This window comes from Sphaeramia orbicularis, chromosome 1 (assembly GCF_902148855.1).
Source record: "Sphaeramia orbicularis chromosome 1, fSphaOr1.1, whole genome shotgun sequence".
NCBI classification, from domain to species: Eukaryota; Metazoa; Chordata; class Actinopteri; order Kurtiformes; family Apogonidae; genus Sphaeramia; species Sphaeramia orbicularis.
The window spans coordinates 12,389,545-12,414,782 of NC_043957.1; the positions used below are offsets into that span (position 1 = coordinate 12,389,545).

At 41.1% G+C, this 25,238-nt stretch overlaps 1 protein-coding gene across 2 annotated transcripts in view; it reads left to right on the forward strand.

The window, feature by feature from the left end:
- Positions 1 to 25,238, forward strand: part of maml3 (mastermind-like transcriptional coactivator 3) — a 267,593-nt gene that overhangs the window by 138,045 nt on the left and 104,310 nt on the right. Inside the window, exons 2-3 of one of the 2 annotated variants that reach the window (XM_030146078.1) lie at positions 5,052 to 5,796; positions 6,951 to 7,882. In XM_030146078.1, coding sequence (XP_030001938.1) covers positions 5,052 to 5,796; positions 6,951 to 7,882 — 1,677 coding nt within the window. Of the gene's footprint in view, positions 1 to 5,051; positions 5,797 to 6,946; positions 7,883 to 25,238 lie in introns of both variants that reach the window. The other variant, XM_030145998.1, reaches the window with a different exon arrangement.

Here is a 25,238-nt window from a genome sequence, read left to right on the forward strand (position 1 = left end):
AAAACTACTGTGCAATGGCTGTTTGAGTGGGGATTATATCCCTTTCCTGTATAAATGTAATCCTTTTAGACGTTGACCAGTATGTCTACTTAACACCTCCGCGTTTATCTTATAACAGACAAAATCCACCACGTTGTGAGACCTGCCTCTTTGGTCACTCAGACTTCTGAGTTTGATGCTTTAAAGTGAAAGAAAAAGAGAGAACTGAGGAATGGAGGGTGGCGGAAAGCGAGTGAGTGAGTGAGTGAGTGAGTGAGTGAGAAGAAGAAGAGGAGGAGGAAGAAAGAGAATGCAGCACACAAAGCACCAGAGCAGCAGGTTGCTATAACAACAGCACCTTAGTGGGTTCCATCTCTTCTCTCTCTCTCTCTCTCTCTCTCTCTCTCTCTCTCTCTCTCTCTCTCTCTCCCTCTCTTTCTCTGTCTCACTCTCTCTCTCTCTCCCATCTCTGATCACCCTCTCATCGTTCGCTTCCCGCTGTCATTTGGCGCACTATGCCTTTCCATCAAGCCACCTATCTCCTCCTCCTCATCACCTCCACCTCCTTACCCCTCTCTCCTTCACTCTCTTTCCTCCCTCTTCATCTCTGTGCGCTCGTGGCTCCTCCACTCAAAGGATAAAGACCATCTGCCGGCCTGTGTGTATGTGTGTGTGTGTGTGTGTTTATATATGTATGTATGTTGTGTGTGTATACAAAAAAAAAAATAAATAAATAAAATAAAATATATATGTATGTGTATATATATATATATATATATATATATATATATATATATGTATGTGTGTGTGTGTGTGTCTTACCTTTGTCTCTCAGTATCTTTGTCATTCTCCCTCTGTGTCTGTTGTGGGAGCAGACAGAGGAGCAGTCAGCAGGTGTTTATGTCAAAGAATACAGAAGGAGATGCGGTAGGGGGAAACAAGCAGTGCTCTCTTTTCTTGTTTCTTTGCTCTTTTGCATCATCTCGTCTTTTTTTTTTTAAACTGTGGTGCTCTTTTCCTTCTACTCTCGCTAAGCACTCTCCAGTTTGATTATTAAAATGCAAAAAAATTCCTCGTCTCCACATCTCGGCCGCATGCAAATGAAATCACTTACTGCTCTCAATTCCATGCGGTTCAAAGGTATTTTTACAGCCACAATTTTTGAATGAGAAATTATAGTTGGCTCAGTTTGCCAGTGCCTGACAGGTGTATTACTATTATTCAGGGATGTAATTAGGTTGCTTATTGCACTAAAAGAAACAAATGATTAATTAGCTACAGTTAATGTAATATATAAGTATTGCACACTGGCTTGCACCTTGTCATTCATCCTGTGATGTTCCCTCAGGCAGCGGCATGCTGAGTCATACAGTACCAGGCAGACACAATTACTACTTTTCTGTCTCAAACTTTCAGTGTTTTTGCTTCTATCAGTATATTTAGAATTCTATCAAGAAGGTTAAACTGGTAATGATTTTTTTATTTATTTATTTATTTTTTTTTTACAAGTGGGTGTGTATACAGAAAGCTGTGTGAGTATGGGTGGGTGGTTCCACACTTCACACCACCTGGATAATTATGGGAGTTTTTATCGGTGGGCTTTGAAAGGCAAGTCTGTTATTATCAACATGAGTCACTGGCATTTAGGGAAAGCCTATAACACACACGTAGACACACACAAACCTGTATCCACACTATACTGGAGAACTGAATTATTTAAAACCCAATGATTGCAGGACCACACACACACACGCATAGAGGAGTTGATGATGGAGTCATGCCGTGACAGTGGAGATGTGTTTTCCTGTGTTTTTTGCAGTTGTTTCTTTAATGGTTAGATATGAGGTGAAGCCACATTCGTACAAACACACACACACACACACACAATACACACAATAATCAGTGCCATAAAGATAATTAGGCACACTGTCAGTCAGAGAGGAGACGAGAAAGGAAAGCCAACCTGACAGCCCCACCCAACACACTCTCTCACAAACATATACTCACATATTTACATAGGAGCAAACCCAGAAAGCCAAGAAGAGGATGATTTTTGTGTTGTGCGTGTGTGTTGTCTGATATGGTGTGTATGTGTGTTGGTTGATGTGGTGTGTGTATGTGGTAGCTTTGGTGGGTCCACCTTAGGGTCAGAATACAATCTGAATATATTTTGTCTGTTGTTCCAACTGAATAACAAAGAGCCAAGTGTGCATTTGCACAAATCCATGTATCAACAGTGCTTGCATGTGTCTGACTCCTTTACATGTGACAACTGACAGTGGAGAGTTTACAAAGTACTTTATCAGTTCAGAACTTCTTTCTTCCCCCTATATAAGACCGTTTGAAATGTAGATGTCCAGAATATAGTTTAACAATACAGTTGGCTTATATTTGAAGCTCTGTGTTTAGGATTCATGTTTGGGGTGGTGTCTGGATGTGTGTGTGTTGAGATAAATGAGCCTGTAAAGAGGGTTCACTGTAAGAAAGATTTATATATTCTCTGTGAAATGCATTTTTTTCATGTTATTTCCCTTTTAATTGTATAATTTTCACTCCCATTTTTTAATATTTTATTGTTGATCTTTGTAAGTGTGTCGATCTAATTTGTAATTTCAGGTTTCTCTGTCATCATACCTCTTTGCAAATGATTTTCTTTGGTACCATATCACTCAGAAATGCAGATACATTTCAAAATATTTAAGGATGTTTTTCTCTACAAACAATAGGCTAAACCCTACAGAAACATTTACCACAAAGACATATAATACAGGATCCTTCTATGATGAGGTTAAATGTGAGCGATTGCCTCCGATGTTAGCACAAAGACTTTTTTTTCTCATAAATCTTCAACTCAAGCTTGGATTTGGGTTAGAGCACAAAATTTGTGCCCTGGGAACCTTTCATAAATGAGGTCCCTGCTTCCCATCCGTCATTTTAATAGCATCTACTATTTCTCTGTCAACTTCATTAAGGGTTGAAATTAACATGAGTTAGAAGAAAAATTGAGATTGAGAGTGTATAAAATGGCACAGAAACCCAACTTCTTATGCGCTTCCCCCCACATTCTTGCCCAAGTTAGTTGCTATTTTATGTAGCTATTTTATATATATGAAGTTATGAGCATCCACTGTTCATCTGAAGGTTGTATACTTTTTGTTCTATTATGATCTTAATGCATATTTTGTATCCTATCTGACACCCAAACAAGGATTCATGAAATAGTCAAAACTATCTGCCACGAGATGTTCCATTTTGAAAGTAAAGCTGATGTAATAGTATCTTCATCTAAAAATAGTAGGTCAGTAATTATTTCCCTAGCATCATTTTGTTCCCATTTGATTTATTTCGACCCTCTGATAAGTGTCCTGTTCTGTCCTTCAAAAATTCTTATTTTAATAGGATTTTATGACAAATATAAAACTTTGTCTATGAAGTTGACAGCAGTGTTTGATGTCTCTTTTGCAGTGTTGGTCAACTCAAATTAACTTGTGCTTTATAAGTAACACTAACACGACCATCAATCCTCATCAACCAAATATTTTAATTTTACCACATTGTCATGTCACTAGGCCATTGCCCCTCATTTTTCATGCTTCCCCAGTTCCACCATTTTGGCCAAATATTGACAAAAATGATGACAGCCAAAATGCAAACTGGCTTCAAAAATTAATGGGAGATTTTAATGTAGCTCCAGCCACTTCTTATCTGCAGACGGAGATGTCTACAGTGTGTTAATAGCAATAGCAACAAGAATCATGTGATTAGATCCATTCTACTTTATTTACTTGTTTATCTTCATAAATAAAGTTGGTAGGGGGCAGCCATGGCTCAGGAGGTGAGCCAATAACCGAAGGGTTGGTGGTTTGAATCCCGCTCTGTCCTAGTCATGTGGCGTAGTGTCCTTGGGCAAGACACTTCACTCACCTTGCCTCCAGTCACACTCATAATGGTGTTTGAATGTTTGGTGGTGGTCGGAGGGGGCGTTTGGCACATACTGGGAACCATGTTTCCATCAGTCTGCCCCAGGACAGCTGTCACTACAAATGTAGTTTACCACCACCAGAGTGTGTATGTGCGAGTGAATGAATAATGGATCAGTAATGTAAAGCCCTTTTGGTGCCTTGAAAAGCACTATAGAAATGTAATCCATTATTATTATTATTATTATTATTATTATTATTATTATTATTATTATTATCACTAGAAATAATGATAATAATAATAAGAAGAAGAAGAAGAAGAAGAAGAAGAATACAGTTCAAAATGCATATTAAGCTTTTTATTTGTTTCTTTTTATTTATTTATTTATTTATTTATTTATTTATTTATTATGTCTGTCATATTGATTAATGAGTTTGGAACAAGTGGGCACAACTCTGCCTGCTCCTTTACTTTGTATCACACCTACATGTTCACTTCTGTTTGTACCCCCCCACCCCCCACCAAACCCTCTTTCCTCTCTCCACCCAGGTCTATGATAGTGATTACATTAAATTGCCAGCCAGCGTTTGTTAGCACCCCGTTGTTATCTCATCTAAGCCGTGGCAGAGGCAATGTAGTTTAGTGGACTGTGCAACAGCTGTCCATAGTAAAGCTAAGAGTGGAACCTGCTCATCTGTACATTAGCTGATACTAATGATGGTGAGGACTCCCCAGATGGAACAAGTCCAGCCCTTCTTGAGATTTTTCTTCACTCCACAAAAAACCCAAGTGAAGCACTTTCTTCCTGCTGAGATTGCTTATGAAATTGTCTGCTTGGCTTTCAGTTGCTGCCCACCCCTTGATTAAGCCTGTTTTTTTTTTTGTTTTTTTTTTTACATGTATGCTAACAGGATATGCTTCATCTGAGAGTGTAATGGTATGATCAATATTTCAACCAGATCAGATCTGGACAGGACAGAGGATTGTGATGATATTCTGCTTTTTGACCCTAGCTCATTGTCATTGTTGTGACATTTGTTGACGTGTAGAAAGGAAGTAGTTCTTCACCTCCTGATTTGGTATTCGATGTCATTGTTAGGAGTTTCTGCCTCATAAATCCTAATCCATTTCCTTTTTCTCTCTGTTCACAGCTGCAGGAGACTGTAAAGAGGAAACTGGACAGTGCACGGTCACCCCTCAACGGGGACCAAAATGGCATATGTGATGGAGGCAGCTACTCTCCAACCACCAAACGAGTACGGAAGGAGGGCTCTGCTGGTTTGGACTCAATGATAGGTCTGCCAAATAACAACAATAACAATGTTCCACCCATCTCACCACTGCACCACCAAATGGATATTAAGCCCTTACTTGGCGGGCCCAACACCTCCACAGGAAACAACACTACAAACAGTAATGGTAATCATGTAGGCCGAGCGTCAGATGAACTGGGGAAGAATGGTGGCAGTCATCTTCCAGATATGAAATTAAATGGCTCATTAGATCTAGAAGACAGCTTTGGCCTCCTAAAAGACTTAAAACAGGAGCCACTGGATGACGGAGGTGGGATGGAGTCCTCAGATCCCCAGTCTCTGTCCAATCAGAACAAGCTGTTCTCCGACATCAACCTCAATGATCAGGAGTGGCAGGAACTGATTGATGAGCTGGCTAACACTGTGCCAGAAGATGATATGCATGACCTCTTCAATGAGGACTTTGAAGACAAGAAAGAGGCAGAGTTTGGCAGACCGGCAAACAATCAGACTCCAGGCCCACAAGAAGCAGCAGTGAATCCAACGGCATCTGGAGGTGGGACAGCACCAGCAGCAGCCCTTCCTCCTCCAACTCAGCCTCCTCAGGGAGGCCCACAGGTTCCCATGGGTTCACCACAGGTCAGTACCATAACAAGATACAATAGATGCCCCATGGCAAGGGTACTTAAACTCCCCCCTTACCTATGATTTGGTCAGCCCCTAAAATTGTTGAGTAAATTTCTTTTTTGTCAGAAGATAGAATTAAAATACAATGCTACAAAACTACTATAAAGGTCCTGTATGTAAGACTTAGGGAGATTGAAGAGGACATAACTGTACGGAATGTTTTATCCATAGATGTGTTCTCATTAGTGTACAATCACATGAAAATGAGTAACATTGTCTTTTATTTCCTTAGAATGGGATGTTTACTGAGTCCACCAAGTTGTGCCACTGTGTGTCTACAGTATCTCAGAACAGACTTCCTTTTATTTTCCTCAAGCCAATGGCATCCAGTGTTAAGATACATTACTGTCACCTCATATATTTTAGTGTAGACCAGAGTTATTATAGCCTTAACTGAAAAAAACCCAGAGGGGAAAAAACAAACAGTGATTCTAATGAGGGATGTCCATGCTTTTGATGAGGCTACCATTGGTTAGCATGAGGGTTATTCTTCACCATTTGAAATCACTAAATATTATACCCTGTACATTTCTGTGGCTGGTTGTAATCCATTGCAGTCACTACAGTTTTTATCCTCTGACTCTTTAAAAAATTATATTTTTCAGCAGCAACATTTGACTGTACTTTCTCAACTGACAGAAGAGCCTAAAGAAGTCTAAGTAGACATGGACATTGGAAAACTTCTGTTTTGAACTGGTTGTAAGCGTGAACTGATTCATCATTTATATTTATTGAGATTAATCTATGTCTTTAAATTCACTGTGTAGAATTGAATAAAACATGAATAAAACTTAATATGGTTTGAATTATGCCGCTTTTCCATGACTTGACTGTACACAATACAGCTCTTACAGCATTTAGTTGCAAAAACCTGTTGAAATAACATGAAAATGCAGTGGTTTCAGGCATTAAATAATGCAAGGACAAGTTCATGTTCATTTTAAACAGCGGAATATTTGTATTTTAATGTGGGAAGCAGTCAGTTACCAGTATTTGGTGGATGTTTTTAATCACATGCTCTTCATTGCTTATGACCATCCTCCTGATCACCTTTTTCTGGTGGGTTGGTTTCATGAGACTTTTTGTCTTTGGACTCTACTCCCTAGGTACGACCATCATCATCAGGCCCTCAGTTTGCCACCACTGCCAATGGAACACCTCCTCAGCAACCTTTGCAACAGTCTCCAGCCGTTGCGATGGCTTCAGGTTCCCCATTACACAACTGTGTGGCTCGCTCCCCTCAAACACCTACTCAAGCTCAGACACAAGCGATGTCTCGGCCAGGGAATGGATATTTGATGAATCCGGGGCCAGGTGTCAGTCAGGCGGGGACAGGACCTGGAGCTGCAGGGGTTGCTTCTGGAGGTCAACCTGTCGGACCAGTGACACCTGAACTTTCTCCAGCAGAGCAGCTAAAAGCAATGGCTGCTCAGCAACGAGCCAAGTTGCTGCAGCAGAAGCAACAGCAGCAACAAGCAGCTAACTGGTCCCCTGCAGGTGCTCCAACCAGTCCTTATAACTCTGGTCCCTTTAACCAGGACAAACCCAACAGCCCCATGATGTACCCACCACAAGCCTTTAACACTCCACAGGGCCCCATAGTGGCTGGAGTGGCCCCCAACAATGGGCCCAAAGCCCCCATGAACAACTACCTCCCTCACAACCACATGGGCATGATGGGACAGCAACAGCCAAACAGCATTAGCCAGAGCTCCATCTCCAAACAGCAGCAGCAAACAGCAGCCATGTTGTCCTATAACAACACCAAACCACTGAGTCACTTCAGTGGCAGTGGTGTTGATCACATAGGCCAGAGGATGACTCCACCTATGGGGGGAAACAGCCAGGTCAAGAACCCCATGATGCCTCCCTACATGGGTGGTGGAGGAGGTGGTGGGCAGGGGGCCGGACCAGGACAAACGCAAGGGCCAATCCCTGGACAGACGGCCCACCTGAGTGAGGAGCAGAAGAGAATGTTGCTGATGAAGCAGAAAGTGTTGAACCAGAACCTGACATACAGTGGCATCCAGCCTCATGGACAGGTATGGAAGCAGTTCCTCTCCTTAGCCATGTTCCTCCAGATGGAAAGTTTGGTTTTAGCCCTCCCATACTAGGTTAATTCTTCAGATAAAAATCTAAAATTACTGCATGTATGAGTACCATATTCAGGGTGATGGTGTTGTTAATGCTGGTTTGACACAAGAAGAAATCTGTTGAAGTAAGTCTGCAGCTTTTTCCATGTCTTTTGTCATCATTGTTCACCCCTTCCACAATGTAGGTGTTATTGTTTTCAAAGTCCCCTTCACCTTGTTAAACAACCACTGAACTAACAACCACATACTGAAACTGGCAAGCTTTGATAAAGATTTAGATTGTGCAATAAGCCAGACTTGCTCGATCCTTTGTGGTATTTTCTTTACAGGGATTTAGACATTTTAACAAAACATCAGGAACTCAGACTCAATTCAAAACTTTAAATCACTACTCAAACTCACCTGTTCAAACTTGTATTTTCTTGAGCCTCTTTCTTTTCTCTCTGCTCTTTTTGTTTGATTGCTTATGAAGCGTCTTTGAGTGTCCATAAAAGCGCTATATAAGTGTGATGTATCATCATTATTAGGCCCGAGCCCAGGCATACATGTCGGCGAGGGCCTATTAAAATCGCATGGTTCCGTTATTTTTTTTTTTTTCTCTCGCCACTTTGAACGCAAATTTGACCCCCTGAACATTAACAAAAAGTCAATTTTATTTGACCAAAAATTAAAGCCTGGCGAATATTTTTTTAATTTGAAGTCGCCAAGAAAAAATATCGCAAAATGACTCGGTAGCGCCCCCTCAAAAATCAAAATACATTACGCGAATGGGAGCCCTCCCCAAATTTTTTTCATCGTACAAACTTGAAACTTAGTACAGACATAGCCCATGGTAGGACAAGTAAAAAATTACATCATGGCCCCGCCCTAAACCCAACAGGAAGTCAGCCATATTGGGTGGAAACGCGGACCTCTAAAATCCCACCCCTCATACTTTCATCATCTCCTCCTAGGGTTTACATCCAATTTGGACCAAACTGGGTGAAAATCACCTACACACATGTGTGATCAAAAGTTATCATCTACATTTTTGATCAAATGTTGGGCGTGGCTATGGTGACTTCACAATGAAGCGGCCATTTTTAGAAGTATATACGTGTGGATATCTCGCAAAGAAAGGGTCAGATTGAGTTGGACCCAATGTAACATTTGTGTGGAATGACAACCTTAACACGATGATATGCAATTCGTATCGTTGGATCGTAAAGTGGCTCACTGGTGCCCCCTACAGTTTTTGAATGGGAGTGAAAAAAAATTTTTGACGTAGGAAAAAGAAATTTGACACACACATTCCTTATGCAGTACTGAACCAAAAAGCCAATGAGGACACACCCTATTTACAATCGTGTTGCCATGACGACACGAAAACTGTATCATTGAAATGAATGGGTTTTTGCCACAAGGACGCTATTGCTGAAAAACTATTTGTGTTCCACTAATGGTACACAGACTGAAAATCACACTGTGGAAAAGTAGAATTTTCCAGCAAGAAGAATTTTCAAAATATTGAAAAATCACTTGGCCACGCCCCCTCAAAATATGAAAATACATTGTGCGGATGGGAACCCACCCAAAAATAATTTCAACATAGAAACATGAAACTTGGTCCAGACATAGCCCATGGTAGGACAAGTAAAAAATTACATTATGGCCCCGCCCTAAACCCAACAGGAAGTCAGCCATATTGGATGGAAGTGTGGACCTCTTAAATCCCACCCCTCATACTTTCATCATCTCCTCCTAGGGTTTACATCCAATTAGGACCAAACTGGGTGAAAATCACCTACATACATGTGTGATCAAAAGTTATCACCTACATTTTTGATCAAATGTTGGGCGTGGCTGTGATGAGCTCACAACAAAGCGGCCATTTTTAGAAGTATAAAAGTGAGTATATCTCGCAAAGAAAGTGTCAGATTGAGTTGGACCCAATATAACATTTGTGCGAAATGACAACCTTAACACGATGATATGTCACTTGTATGGTTGGATCGTAAAATGGCTCTCTCACGCCCCCTACAGTTTTTGAATGGGAGTGAAAAAATTTTTTTGACAAAGGATCATGAAACTTGGCACATACATCCCTCATGCCAAACTGAACCAAAAAGCCAATGAGGACACACCTCTATTTACAATTATGTTGCCATGACGACACCAAAACTGTACCATTCAAATGAATGGGGTTTTGCCACAAGGACACTATTGCTGAAAAACTCTTTGTGTTCCACTAATGGTACACAGACTGAAAATTACACTGTGGAAAAGGAGAATTTTCCAGCAAGAAGAATTTTCGAAATATTGAAAAATGACTTGGCCACGCCCCCTCAAAATATGAAAATACATTGCGCGAATGAGAACCCACCCAAAAAAATTTAAACATAGAAACATGAAACTTGGTTCAGATATAGACCATGGAAGGACAAGTAAAAAATGACATTATGGGCCTGCCCTAAACCCAACAGGAAGTCGGCCATATTGGATGGAAGTGTGGACCTCTAAAATCCCACCCCTCATACTTTCATCATCTCCTCCTTGGGTTTACATCCAATTTGGACCAAACTGGGTGAAAATCACATACACACATGTGTGATCAAAAGTTATCACCTGCATTTTAGATTAAATGTTGGGCGTGGCTGTGATGACCTCACAACAAAGCGGCCATTTTTAGAAGTATAAAAATCTGTATATCTCACACACAAAGTTTCAGATTGAGTTGGACCCAATGTAACATTTGTGTGGAATGACAACCTGAACACGATGATATGAAACTCGTATAGTTGGATCGTAACATGGCTCTCTGGCGCCCGCTACCATTTTTGAATGGAAGTGAAAAAAAATTTCTGACATAGGCAAAAGAAATTTGGCACACACATCCCTCATGCCAAACTGAACCAAAAAGCCAATGAGGACACACCACTATTTACAATTGTGTTGCCATGACAACACCAAAACTGTGCCATAGAAAAGAATGGGTTTTTTTCAGAATCCCACCCCTCATACTTTCATCATCTCCCCCTAGGGTTTACAACCAATTTGGACCAAAGTGGGTGAAAATCACCTAAACACATGTGCGATCAAAAGTTACCACCTACATTTTTGATCAAATGTTGGGCGTGGCTGTGATGAGCTCGAGATTGAGCGGTCATTGTCAGAAGTATAAAACTGTGCTTATCTCGCAAAATGCCAGATCGAGCCCAAGATACAGTGCCCTCTCGCTGTCGGTGGCCTCAGCGGTTGCGTGGGGAGGCGGTCGCATGGGAGGGCGAGGGCCTTAACACCGCTTGCGGTTTTAATTATTATTATTATTTAACACCAGTGCTGGCCTCCCGTAGCCAAATGTTCTATCAAATCAAGTGCAAATGCACAGTTGCTGAATCCTTGGCTTAGCCAGACAATTGTGATTGGTTTAGAGAAAAACAAACCAACTTTTCCCCTAATACAGAAAGATAATGGGGTTCTCTAGTCCTGGCAGAGCACTAATAGGAGGAATAAGAAACTGTTATACACTAAAATAGTATAGTTTATGCTTTTCAGTCCTTGAGGAGCAATGTTAAGGTATCGGTGCTGCAGTGGAGTTTTTCCATGGACTGTTGAGATAACTTAATCTTTTTTTAATGCACAAAATGACCATTTATAGCAGTTTAAAGACAAAAGCAGGAGCAAATTGTTTAGACATTTGAGAGATTTCCAAGCATGAATTGATGTTTTTTAAAATCTTCCAGAGGTGCAGCTAGGGAAGGTAAAATGGTAGTTGCCCCAGGAACAAGGCCTGGCTGAGAATAGGCATAGGAAAATGGCCTGTCGAGAGTGTATTGATACCTCTGCAACACTAGTAGCACTGATACCCCCCTCACCCTGCCTCCCATCTCCTCCCCCTGACACACAAGCACATGCCCTCACACATCACAGCAAACACGAAAGCTAAACGGATCCTTAGCTCATATCCCCAATCTGTCACAGCTGACTGATGGCTGAGATTGGACCACTAAGCCAAACTAGCTGCTGTCATTACCGCAAGCCCACCTCAGGCAGTTTGTTTTCTGAGCCTAGTGCACAGCCAGCCAGCCCACTCTGAATGCCCCAATAGTTCAGCCAGGTGTCAGGTATCCTTTATAATCTGCTGCACAGACATTAAGGAACTGTGGGTAGACCAAACTTTCATAAATAAACGACACATGTTAGACCTTTTACATGCCTGTTTCTTCTCATGGTTCTGCTCATTATCTCAGGGTCATGGTATTATTGTTAATACAGAGTTTGCGTGTGCACGCTCATTGATAGCACACTTTGACAGTGTTGCACCCATCTCAGTCTACTTCCTGGTTTCTGTAGCGCTGCCTCCTTTGTTATCCCTTGATATGGCTTCAGTCAGTCAGTCACCTCCTTCTCCTCTTCCTCCTCCCCTCTGGTGATCTCTGCATCGCTTGTCCTCCTCCTCCTTTTCCCCTCTCTTTCTCTTTTCCTCCCTCTGCCAGAGACACTCAGCACCAATAAAGGAGCAGATTTATTAATATGGGGCCTTTGTGGCTGCTGCCTGGAGGACTGTGTGTTTGTGTGAGTGAGTATGTGCACATGTATGTTTGTGTATGTTTCATAGATTTAGGGAGGGGGAAGGAGTGTTGGGGTGGGGTGGTTGTGTGGAGAGATTTAAATGATTGAGCAAAGGAGAATTGGAGAGCGGCAAGAGAGAGGAGAAGGGATGTGCAGAGAAGAAAAAGATGACTTAAAGGAGAAAGGCAAATGCAGAAAGAGAGAGATTTATTGTGTTGTGAGGAGGGAGCATATTAAAATGAAAGTCAAGGACCTGGAAAGAGAGAAACAAGTTAGCAATACAGAATGGAGTATCTGAAATGCAACACTCACTATTCTGTGATCAAGTATGTTTATTTGTGATGTTACCACGCAGGTCTCAAATAACAGCAATTAAATAACACTTGTTAATGATTTACAGGAAGTAGAAAACTAGTGCAACCAACACACTAAAGGTGTTCTTTAATGGTTTAAACACAAAATTGGTTCAATAGTCAAGAGTCGCACATATAATATGTCCATAGTTTGAAAAACACTGATGGGTTAGGTCAAGGGAACAGGCACATCAATGAAAAAAAAATCAAAGTTACTCTTATCCTATTCTGTATGCACTCATTTGTTAGTATATTACTTCTAGTTTATGAAACACTTTTCCATATAACAATGTCACAAGCAGAGAAAAAGTTACAACCGATAGAAGACACTGCAATTGTACAATGGCACAAGTCCCTTGGAACTACTTTTTCACCACATTTTCAACCTTTGGATATTTTGATACAAACAACAATTATTTACATTGTAATAGTCATGATTAGTGTAATAACTAATATTCTTCACATCAGGAGCCCTTTTTCACCTTATAATGATAACTAGATTTTGGAGAAGTTTGAAAATTCAACACGAACAGGCTTGAAACCGTATTACCAAAAAAAGGTTTATTTAATTTTTTTAAAAAAATGATGAAACTACCACAAATTAAGGATATTTTAACATACTGTCACACACTTTAAAACATTTTTTGAAAAAATTTGTTGAAAAGTAGATTTTGTGGACAACAATTAATGAAACTGTGTTACCGTTTACAATGTTTTAGCCTCATGTTTCTACAACCTTTCTCTAGACTAGCCCGTTGTTCATTCACTTAGTAGAGGATTAAATTTTGGGGATAAAGACAATTTTTGTCAAAAGTACCTTTTGATTTGTGCACTTAAGTGGTGGCTTCAGCATGTCTTTTGGTGTCCAGCATGCATAAGAGCCTTTGTAATGGTGGCTTCCTAACATCAAAGACTCTTCTACCAGGCTAAGATACAGCTGATACCCTTAGTAGAGGCTTCAGTTCCAAATGAGAAGATGACCTTTAGGCAGAATTTAAGTTCAGAATATTTCCAACCTACCAGTGACATTGAAGCTATTAGAAGAAGCCATGTTTTTGCAGAAGTAGAAGTCCCAGCACCAACATCATCAACATGAACCAGTCTTCTGAAGCTGAGCAGTGCAGACTAAAGTTGTCCAACAGAAATTCAAAGACTTTTAAATCATGTTCTACAGTGTAAAACTGGGTTAAGTTGCTACCATGTTGCAATTATGTAAATATTCTGTATATAAAATAACTGTGATGTATAAGAAATGCTTGTATCAAAAATATTTGACTTTTTTTTAGATACATATGTCCATACATCATAATAGGATCAAGAATTGAAACCATGTCACTATGCCCATTGAAATCGTGTTACTTCAAATCTGTGTCAGTAAGTCTAAAAGTTTCCAATACATTTTCCTAAATTTTGACCTCAGTGTAGCATAATATGTTATTTAACACATCATAGGCAAATTTAAGTGAATTTCCTGTGGGATCCGCATGTTAAGTACTTTGGCATAATCCTTGTCAAAATCAGTGACATTTTAATGAAACTGTGTCACTGAGTACATTTAAATATTTTTGGTCAAAAATTTTGTTTTATGCAATCATCATCCTTATGATGGTTAAGTCATTACAAATACCTACTGAAATATGTAACACACATTGATATAGATTATATATGTACAAATTTAGAGCCCATTGAACATGAAACATGTAACCATGTCACTACTTGACCTGACCCTGATGATGTCATTGTGGAAAGCTTCTGAAAAACTGTACCACTGAGGTTTGTTGTAGATGTACAGTAGATATTTGTCAGGCATTTGTTTACTGACATGTTGCTTTATGTGACTGTAGGATCAAGTGTTTCTGGAGGTTGATCTACAGGAGTACTGCAGACTCTGCATGTCTTCTGACCTCTGCTACATCATTTTCAAAGCTGCCACTTTAAAACATCCCTCCAGCCCCCTGATTTTTGTACTACCATATCTCTAGAGTACATTAAAAAAGAGATTTTAGCGCTTAAATACATAATGATTTCTACATACAGTAGGTTGGCCATTAGATTGGAATATTTTTGGGAGGTCTGGCCATCAGCATGAGTCTTCCAACAAATATTCCACAGGTTTCTATGAAATCAAACCCACCTCCACAAAAAAAATGTAGGTTTGATGGACAAAAATCAGCAAAGTCCCTCAGTGTCAAGATGAAGAGCCTTAAAATAACGACTACATGTGACACATATCTTTTGATGACAAGGAGATACAGTATATTGTTTTTGTAATGGATTTTAAATGTTTGTGTCATGTGAATATTTTGACACTGCAGTGTCGTACATTGATGTTAGGAGTCACAATAGATGCATGTTTCCTTGGACAAAGGAAACATGACTGCAGTAATTTACCTGCTGTGCCTATTTGCCCCATTGCTATATTATCATGGTGACATATTTTTTCAGACTGCACTATGCAGACAAAGTCTATGGCCTGAAAGTGAGGCCAATGAGGAAGTATCTTAAAGTGTAATACTGCTGATGGCCACTAGACACTGTATCCAAACTTGGCTCTTGTAGATATAATTTAAGAAAAAAACAAAAACACAACAACAGAATAAAGACAGTATTTTTTTCCCAAGGAATTATTCTGGCCTCGTTCATTTTATCTGGAACCTAAGTGTTCTGGCCCATCTTTAGATCAATGGTCAATTAATAAATATTAAGGTGAAGAGAAGATTTGATGTCTTCCATATTTGATTAACAGGTGTGATTGATAACTCGCTGCCTGCCTGTTAAAGATTCTGTTTACTGAATAAAATGTATTTTTCCCTGATAGACAGCTTTACTGTAGTTGTGGTTGGATGGTTACACTCACATGAACGCTCAATGACTTTTATAAGTAAATATTTGAAGTATACAGTTAAACCGTGTCTATAAGCTAGTGCTTAGCATTGGCTCATCCGTTACTCCTTGCACTTCTTCAGTCTACATTTTTCACCAAATACAGTCTCTTCTAGTTGCTGCTCTAGACACACTGCTTGTGTCTGGCAATCAAAGTACTTTGGTGATGATCAAAACATAAACTCCTGATTTGTGCATTTATACTGTGCACACATACCCCTCTTTTTCAGTCTATTATCAGTTAATTTGATAGTATTACCTCTGTACAGCTATCACCTGCTCTGCTAATGGCAGTGTTAAAAATATCTTCATCACACCTCATTCTTTGTGTTTCCAGTCACAACTGCTAACACAGAGATCTCTTAATTCAGTTACAATACTTTGACATTCTGGGCCAGATCTACTAAGATCCCAATTTGCGTGTAGTAATTTGCTTGCACAAATTAGAATTTTGCGTGTGGGGCTGAACCTCGGTTTGCGGGTGATTTATCAAGATTGCTTGCACAAATGTCAACAGGTGCAAAGTGTTAGAGACTGCCCTATTTAAATGAGGATTTTGCATGTTTTTTGTTGGTTTGCAGCATGGCAAGTTTAGAGACAAGAAAGTGCAAAGCTAAATTCGACCCTCTAGAATTAGAGGTGTTGTTAGAAGGAGAACAAAAGAAAAATTGGCACACAATAGAACATCAGCAAATACAACAGGTGGGAGACCAGCAGATGAAATCCCTCTGACTAGCATTGAGGAGCAGGTGCAGTTGACATTCTGCGAAGAGCAAGTCACTGGAATTGCCGGGTATGACACTCTGGACCTAATAGCAGAACAAGGTAGGCGCATAGTAACAAACTTTCTCGTTTGAAAAGATTTTAAGTTACTAAATAACAAATGAATGTACCTCCTGTGGTAACATTTTGCTGACTTTTAAGTTAAATCCCCAACAAAAAACATTTATTTTTTACCTCCGCCAAGGAGGTTATGTTTTTGCCAGGGTTTGTTTGTTTGTTTGTCTGTCTGTTTGTCTGTCCGTTAGTGTGCAACATAACTCAAAAAGTTATGAACAGATTTGGATGAAATTTTCAGGGTTTGTTGGAAATGGGATAAGGAAGAAATGATTAAATTTTGGTGGTGATCGGGGGTGGGGGGGGCCCACGGGGGGGGCCACTGATCGTTACTGTGCAACATAACTCAAAGTTATGGACAGATTTGGATGAAATTTTCAGGGTTTGTTGGAAATGGGATAAGGAAGAAATGATTAAATTTTGGTGGTGATCGGGGGTGGGGGGGCCCACGGGGGGCCCACTGATCAGCCTTGGCGGAGGTCTGCGCTCTCTGAGTGCTTCTAGTTTTTATATGTAGAGTCTTCATCAGAAGTTCAGCCACTCCCCCCAAATCCCACCAAAGCAGCTGCCACCCCTTCAGAGCCTCCAAAGGGCCCAGAGGACATTGATTTGGAGTTGCTTAGGGAACAAAAGAAACAGTCTGCAGCCCTTCAGACAATTGTGCGGGAGATGCGAGCAGCGTCATCCTTGGCACGGGTGGTCAGGCACAACACTCAGGCCATTGCCACACACAGCAGACAAATGGTCAGAGCAGTATCTGCCCTGACAATGGCCGTCAATTCTGTGGCGAGAGGACTACAGGCAATGACTGCTCTCCGTCCAGGTCCTACAGAAACAGCAAGGTAGCTGGGAAATGGAGAGGATGGAGAGGTGCACACGGCCGGCAAATTCCACCTGCGCAAAAGAAAATGACTGGGTGATGTTTTGAAGAAAAGAGGAATATAAAACTCATCCTTATCACATTTAAGTTTTCTTACATTTGGCTGTAAATATTTATTTTGTGTGTAAAATAAGCTTTACCATAAAGAGCTGTTTTTTTTTTTTTTTTGTTTTTTGCCACATTTTGTGACTAAAGCCATGTGTCTTTGGTTTTGCGGGGCTTAACATAATTTGACGTTTACGAGACTGAATATTTCATTTGATGATATATTTATATTAATTTAGAAAGTGATTTAAATCATCTTTGTTCAATAAATGTTGATCTGCTTAACTTTGCAATGCTCTTCACTGGGTCACACTAGGGGTCACCAAAGGGAACGGTCTTGCACTCATATTCTAATCTACAGCATATGTTTAATCAAGGTATTTTTCTGCATTACATATCATTAAATGACAATAGAAAAACAAATGCATACCCCACACACCTCACAAGAAGTGACTCTGAATGAGACTGGTGCGTGTCTGCATCCCCGCAGCGTTCGGTTGTTGCTCCATACGGAGGGACAGGCCAACGTTCTCTTCCGGCATGGCATCATGCTCCAGCCCGTGTAGTTTGGCGATGTTATGGAGCATGCAGCAGGTCACTACAATCTGGGCCACTTTTTCTGGCCTGTACAACAGTGCTCCTCCAGTGCGGTCCAAACAACGGAGCCTGCTCTTCAGGATTCCGAAGGTGCGCTCCATGACATTCCGTGAGCATATATGGGCCTCGTTGTACCTGTTCTCTGTGGCAGTGGTCGGGTTGAGAACAGGTGTCAGGAGAAAGGGGTGTAGGGGGTATGCACTATCACCTTAAAAAACACATGAATCAATATGAGACATGTTCTTGTTTTTAATTTAAGTAATTATTTTACAAAGGAATGTACAATTTGACTCACCTACAAGCCAGCCATCTTCAAATTCGCCATCTCTCAACTTGGAAAACAGAGCACTGTTTCTCAGAATATAGGAATCATGTACTGACCTGGGATATTTTGCCACAATGTTGGTTATGATGCCTTTGGCATCACAAACACACTGCACATTCAATGAATGTGCATGTTTTCGATTTCTGTAGACATGCTCAGTGTCTGCGGGGGGCACAAGCTGCACATGGGTGCAGTCAATCACTCCTGTAACTCCAGGGAATCCAGCTACTGCAAAGAAGCCTTGTTTGGTCTCATTCAAGGAGTTCCGAGTGTGAGAAAACCTAATAAACTTGGCCATCCAGCGCAACATAGCATTTAAGACCTCAGAAAGCACAACTGAAAAACGGGACTGGGAGATCCCAGCTGTGATAGCCACCGTTCGCTGGAAAGATCCAGATGCAAAAAAGTTTTGTCATTGCCGATATTGCCTGACTCCTTCTTGTGGCTGGTTCAAAATCTGCTTTGATTTCATCCAACAGCTCCAAAATGGCAAAGCTGGATAGGCGATATCTTTTAATGAGTGTTTCCTCATTCATTTCAAAAATGTTCACACAAGGGTGAAAAATGCGTTCTCTGCATCTTCTTTCATCATATCGATGTCTCCTTCTTGAAACAACGACCGCAGCCATGTGTGCGCAATTACGCATCCAAACCGTTTGCACCTCCCTTTGAAACGTGTTATATATAGACACAGTTTCAATCAGCAAAATTGCTTTCGGGTTTGATAAATCACTCTGCATGTATTAAATTATTATATTTACATTTTGTCCTCCCACCACACACACAACTTCATGTAAACGCCCCATATTACATATTCATTGTATCAAATGTACTAACTGGATGCCGACATGCTATTTTGCACCTTTGAAAGACGCAACCCCTATTGCGCACTGTTAGTAAATCAATTTGTACGTTTTTTTGCATGTGCAATGAGTTTGCACACATTTTAAAACACACAAACCTTTGATAGATCCAGGCCTATATGTATATAAGTGTCTGGTTGCCTTTGTTTGTATCTGTATGTGTAGCCTTTGGCTTTGTGTGTGTGTCTTCTCACAGGTGGTGCTTAAGCATCACTGCCTCTCCGCTCCATCCTCTCTCTGTTTCTCTGTGTGTTTGTGTGTGTAGGCTAATCCAGTTAGCAGCTGCTTGGGGAAACTTCAGCCTCACCCCTCAAAAGCTCGTTAGTCAAGCTTTAATTGTTGCTCCCTCGCTTTGCATATCCCCATGACGGTAATTTATGCCCGTTGTCACTGTTACTGTCGCCACTGTGGTGGATGTGTCAGTGGAAGCTGCAAGTGGGGGAGCAGAAGTGCATGCATGAGTCCGTGGAAAGACATTGGTGTGATTGTCAGTGTGTGATGGATGATGTGGTTGCCTCAGTATGAGTGTATGTGTGATTGTGACAGGGCTGTGGCTTAATGTGTGTGTGTGTGTGTGTGTGTGTGTGTGTGTGTGTGTGTGTGTGTGCGTGTGTGTGTGTGTGTGTGTGTGTGTGTGTGTATGTGTGTATGAAGCTTGCAGCATGGAGGTGGGTCTCTGGAGCTGTCTTGAGTGATGATTGGAAGAGAATGGATTGACAGGTATGAGCTCCAGTGGAGGGCTTTTGGTGCCATCCTGATAAATTGGTGTGGGAGGTTTGACTGCGTGTATGCATGGAGGAATATAAGTGTGCGCAATCATGTACGAGATCACAGGTGTCACACACCAACTGCTGTGCACGAACAAGACGGGCCTGGTGCTAATAACCCTCTGAGTCACAACACCGTTACACTTACACACAAACACAGATATACATTCAACAAATAAAAAGGCCCCCACACCCACACTCACTCACACCCTCACTGCTTTAAACGGTCTCCACCCCTCACACTATTTCAGGTAAAGCCTCTTGTCATTCTCTTACTCCTATTTATCATCCCTTTGTCCAGTTTGCTCTGTTGAGATCCCTGACCTCCACAAGGTCTCGAGGGTGGCTCTTTGACACAAATGTATGCATACATTGTGTTGTCTCTCTGTCTGTGTAAGGCCCCTTACCCTTATGAAAATCAATTCTAACCTTTACCCTAGCAGCAGACCCCAACTCAAACATCACACCAACTATAGAAGAAATACTCCAAGGAGCTACACAAAGACATAAACACACACATCCCAGCTTCAGTATATAGTTGGATGCTGTGACTTTACTTCTCGCTGCTAATAGTCAAGCCGATATATTGCATTACTGCAGCTGCTATGTTGTTTCTGTGATGTACTTTGGAGAATCAGGTTCATGATGTTCACCTACTACCTGGCTTTTCCTACTGTGTTTGATACAGTCTTGACTGTACTGTTGTAGTCAAGACTAGGTCAACTGAGGCCAAGGCAGAGTGAGATGGAGTGAAGATTTAGACTTGAACAAATACACAGAAAGCATGTGAAAGCCCATCTTATGAGTTTATCATGAGCAAAAATGAAATTTAGGAATAGCACACCCTGATTCACAAATCTCTCACAAAGGTAACACTGCATTAACTACATCCTTCAATACATGCTTACTAAATTAGGCAGCCTGGATGCCTAGCAAGGTGGCAAATAGCTGGAAAACTGGAACTAGTACTATGAAACGTACACCGTGTCACAAATCAAGTACCTCTATTAGTACATTTACGAGCAGTATACTGTATACATAGAGTACTTGCGTGCATCATTTGCACATTTTGGTAGTGTTGTCTCATATCAAACCAGCTTTGCAATTACAGAAACAGTAAATGGCAATGTAACATTCTTCACTACTTTTTAATGGTTTGGCAGTGGAGTATTACCAGCCACCAGAATATCTGCCACTAAACTTTACTTTATGTTTGTTATCTTTCGCAATATTCACTAGCTTGTACTTCTGTTAGTATTAAAAGTTTTTATGACCGTGATTTTGCATGTGCATACATTTGAGTGGTGCTCACCACTGCCACTGCAATCACACCTTCCTCTGCCATCATTTCTTGTACCTCCTGTTGCTCTACCATAGACCATTACAAAATTATTATAAAAATGTCCATTATTGAGTGTGAGATGTGTACAGTTTTCCACAGTCAACATTTTGACTGTTTTGTGTGTACATTTGGGGACCTACCATGCCCTAACTGATTGTGTGAACACACTTACACACTCGTTGCAGTATTTTAAAGGACAGATGTACACAATTTGTATATACTGTATACATTGCTAATATTTATTAAATCCATTACTTGCCAGGAGCTGACAAAAGCTGGCGTGGCACCAATTGTCTTGTAAGCATTGTATTTTAGAATTAACATATTACCTCCACTATCAAACATTCCTTATTACAAATAAATTTGGATGTTTTCTGTTTTTCAAGCAAGAACTTTTACATTAAATTACAGTAAAGATGCTAATGCATAGCCTGAGACAATGAACAGTTTAGTGACATCCCTACAGTTGTGGTTCTGGACCAGGTCTAAGAATGGTCAAAACCAATCCAAAATGCAATTTCAGTCTTGTTACCATGTATTGTTCAATGATACCCAGTCGTAGTTATAAATCACTTGCTAAAGGATGGGGAGAAGAAGCAGAGTGAGAGAACTGGGGACAGCAGCACAGCCCAAGACCAAATAATTTCTCTCTCCTTTCCCTCCCCTCCACAGGAGTAGGAGATATTACCTTGCCTCCATCCCTCCTGCCCTTCCATACACAAATTTTATATCCTGCTCGCACTCTCTATGCACACACACTCACAGACACACACCACAAGTGAATATCTCTGTGCTGCTCACTCTTCCATCTCTCTCTCTCACACGTGTCAGGGCTGGAGCTGAGCTGCTGTCAGCTCCTGTAGAGAGGCTCTGAAGTTCAACTGTGCGTGCGTGCGTGCGTGCGTGCGTGCGTGTGTGTGGGTGGGTGGGGGTCTGGGTGGAGGGTGGATACTGCTGGGTTCTGTTGTGTATTTGCTTTTTCTGTGTCTCGATGTCTCTTCTGAGAAGCTTCCTGTTAAGACAAACACAATACCAACAGCTGTCTCCTGCTGCTCCTGCTGTACATTTTTCTCCTCTCCTTGTTTCCTCTCCTCTTCCTCGCCTCCTTAACTAATCTATCTCTCTTGTGCTTAGGGGGAGCTGTTGGCATCGAGCTGCACTTCAGTACTACCAATCAATACTGTGTATATGCTGGCTTGTGTTTGTGTCATTGTTTGTCTATGTTCTGAACATATATACATGATTGTGTATGTGTTGAGAGTGGCTACATAGAATGTAAATCTGTCACTCTTGAGCATTTGAATGTAAGTCAGTCAGGCTGTGTACAATTAGGAGGTACAATAGTGAGCGTATTATGCAAATGTAACCATATGTGAGACAAAAGTGTGAGTATATGTTACTGTATGTGTGTCTGAGCAGTGGCGGGAGGGAAAATAATTCCCAGGGTTCCACAAGCGCCCCACAACACTAACACACACACACCACCTTAGCGACTTGCTTTTGCTCGGATAGTGCCAGAGAAACCATCTCCACCCGTTCGACATACCCTGGGGGTGTGATTGCGAGACTGAAGAAGAAATATCAATACTCACCTCCAACCAACAGGGATTTTTAGAGGACTGTCATTGTTTCATGCAAGGAGTGGCTGTTTATGATTACTAGTGCATCTGAATTGTTTTTTGTCTCCCATTTTGTTAGAAAATCAAACCATCTTTTAATATTAACCTAATCTGTGATATTGACCTGCAGGTCTCACTGTGTAGGAAACCGGTCATGACATGATGTGTCTTCAGGCACAAAGCATCTAAGTGTGTATGGCTGTAAGTATGTGCATATGTAGAGAAGCATGCACAGCAAAGTGTGTGTCTGTGTACATGGTGGGGCAGATCATTCTTATGCTGTGTTTGTGGGCCAAAAGGGAGGGAGAGTGGAAGGGGAGATACAGTCAGAAGGCTGCATACTAAACAGACTGCTGTCACCCCGCCAGCACCACACACACACACACACACACACACACACACACACACACACACACACACGTATAAATGCACACACACTCAGAGAACCATAAATGCATGCTTGGGTGCTCTACCTTTTATATACGCACACTCACAAACAGTCCTGCAGACACAAGCATGTATGCATGCACACACACATATTCTCTGTTGGCCGCCTTGCTCAGTTACCGGTTGTCATGGAAACCATTGCCCATAGCACCTTGTAGCCCAAATCAATGGCAGCTTCAAGACGAGGCTAGGCAGGGGTAGCTAGTGTGTGTGTGTGTGTGTGTGTGTGTGTGTGTGTGTGTGTGTGTGTGTGTGTGTGTGTGTGTGTGTATGTAGTGTGTACGCGTGTGCGACAGCCGTTTCTGTCCAAATGTTTCAGGCAACAAGCAGGTTGTACTTGTGTATAGTTTAGTGATAAATATGGCATAATGCTCGGCTACAGATTGTACTAACACCCCACCATCAATGTTTTACAAACGGGATATAAGCCTAGAATAAACAGACTATGATTTTTGTGTGTGTGTGTTTTTGAACATGTTGAGGGAGACAGAGAGGAAAGAGTGCGAGGTCAGTCATTTAATTTAGAGGAATAATGTGTTTGTCCCAACTTGCTAATTACCTTGTTTGTGTTGATGGCATGAAATGTGGCCACAATGCCAAGTAACACACACATACACACACACACACATACACACACACACACACACACAGACAAAAAGAAAAACGCTAGGGAAGACGCAGATGTGACCCCGCCCTTGTCCCCAAAATGCACCCCGTCCTCCCCATCTGTTCAGTCAGATGCTAACACACACACACACACACACATTGCCACTTAACATTAACACAACTCGCCATTGTTTAGTGACACACTCCAGCAGGTACACACAACAAATAAAACAGCAAGTCTTGTAAAGTCATAGGGTTCACCCACGTGTGGCTGCCGGAGTCTTTGCATTCACATGCCCCCCCACACCCCACCCCACCTCTACCCTGCTCTTCATATTTATCACTCCTTCACTCTTTGTCACTCCTCTGTGTGGGCTGAAAGACAGAGAGTGAATGGAGGAAAACCGAAACAGCATAAGTTGCAAAAGAAGGTAGACAGAGAGGGGATGTGCGGGACAGGAGGAGGTGTAGTAAGGCTCTTTGAGGATTAGACTATTAGAATTTTGACTGTGTTTTACAGAGGAGGAAGGAGGTGGATGTGGTAGTAGTGGCAGTGACAAGGGAAGATCGACTCCTCCAAGCAATTTACCTCAAACGGCACCGCCACAGCTAATCCACTCTTAAAGGATCCTAATCCAACAGACTTGTACCTAATACTACGAGAAGAGAGAGAAGTAAAAAGTGGCAGAAGGACCACAGTAACACTAAGACGAAAAAATTAGATGGAGGAGGCAGAAGTGTGTGTGTTAAAAGTGTTCACATTAGCTCTATTCCCCAGTAAAATAATACAAGTCAAATTCCACAATGTTCAGAGTCCAAATTTCACTTGCCCTGCACCCTTGTTATTATTAAACCCATAAATACCCAGCGGTACTTTGGTGGCAGTTCCCAAATGAATTTTTCTCTCTATTTAACCTTTCTTAAGTGATTTATCACCATTTAATATAATAGTATCCTCTGTATTTAGCCTTTTTTTCAGCATAAATGAGTATTTTCCTATATTTAATCTCTTGATCATGTTGATGTTCATTAAAGCTCAGAGTAAATTCAAAGGTTATCATATCAGAAACAGAGAAAACTAAAGAAAAATGAACATTTTCAACAAATATATCAATAACTGAGCATAAAACAAATGTCTCCATCCACTGTCATTGGTCCAACTCCATGGGTTTTACTGGTTAATCAATGTT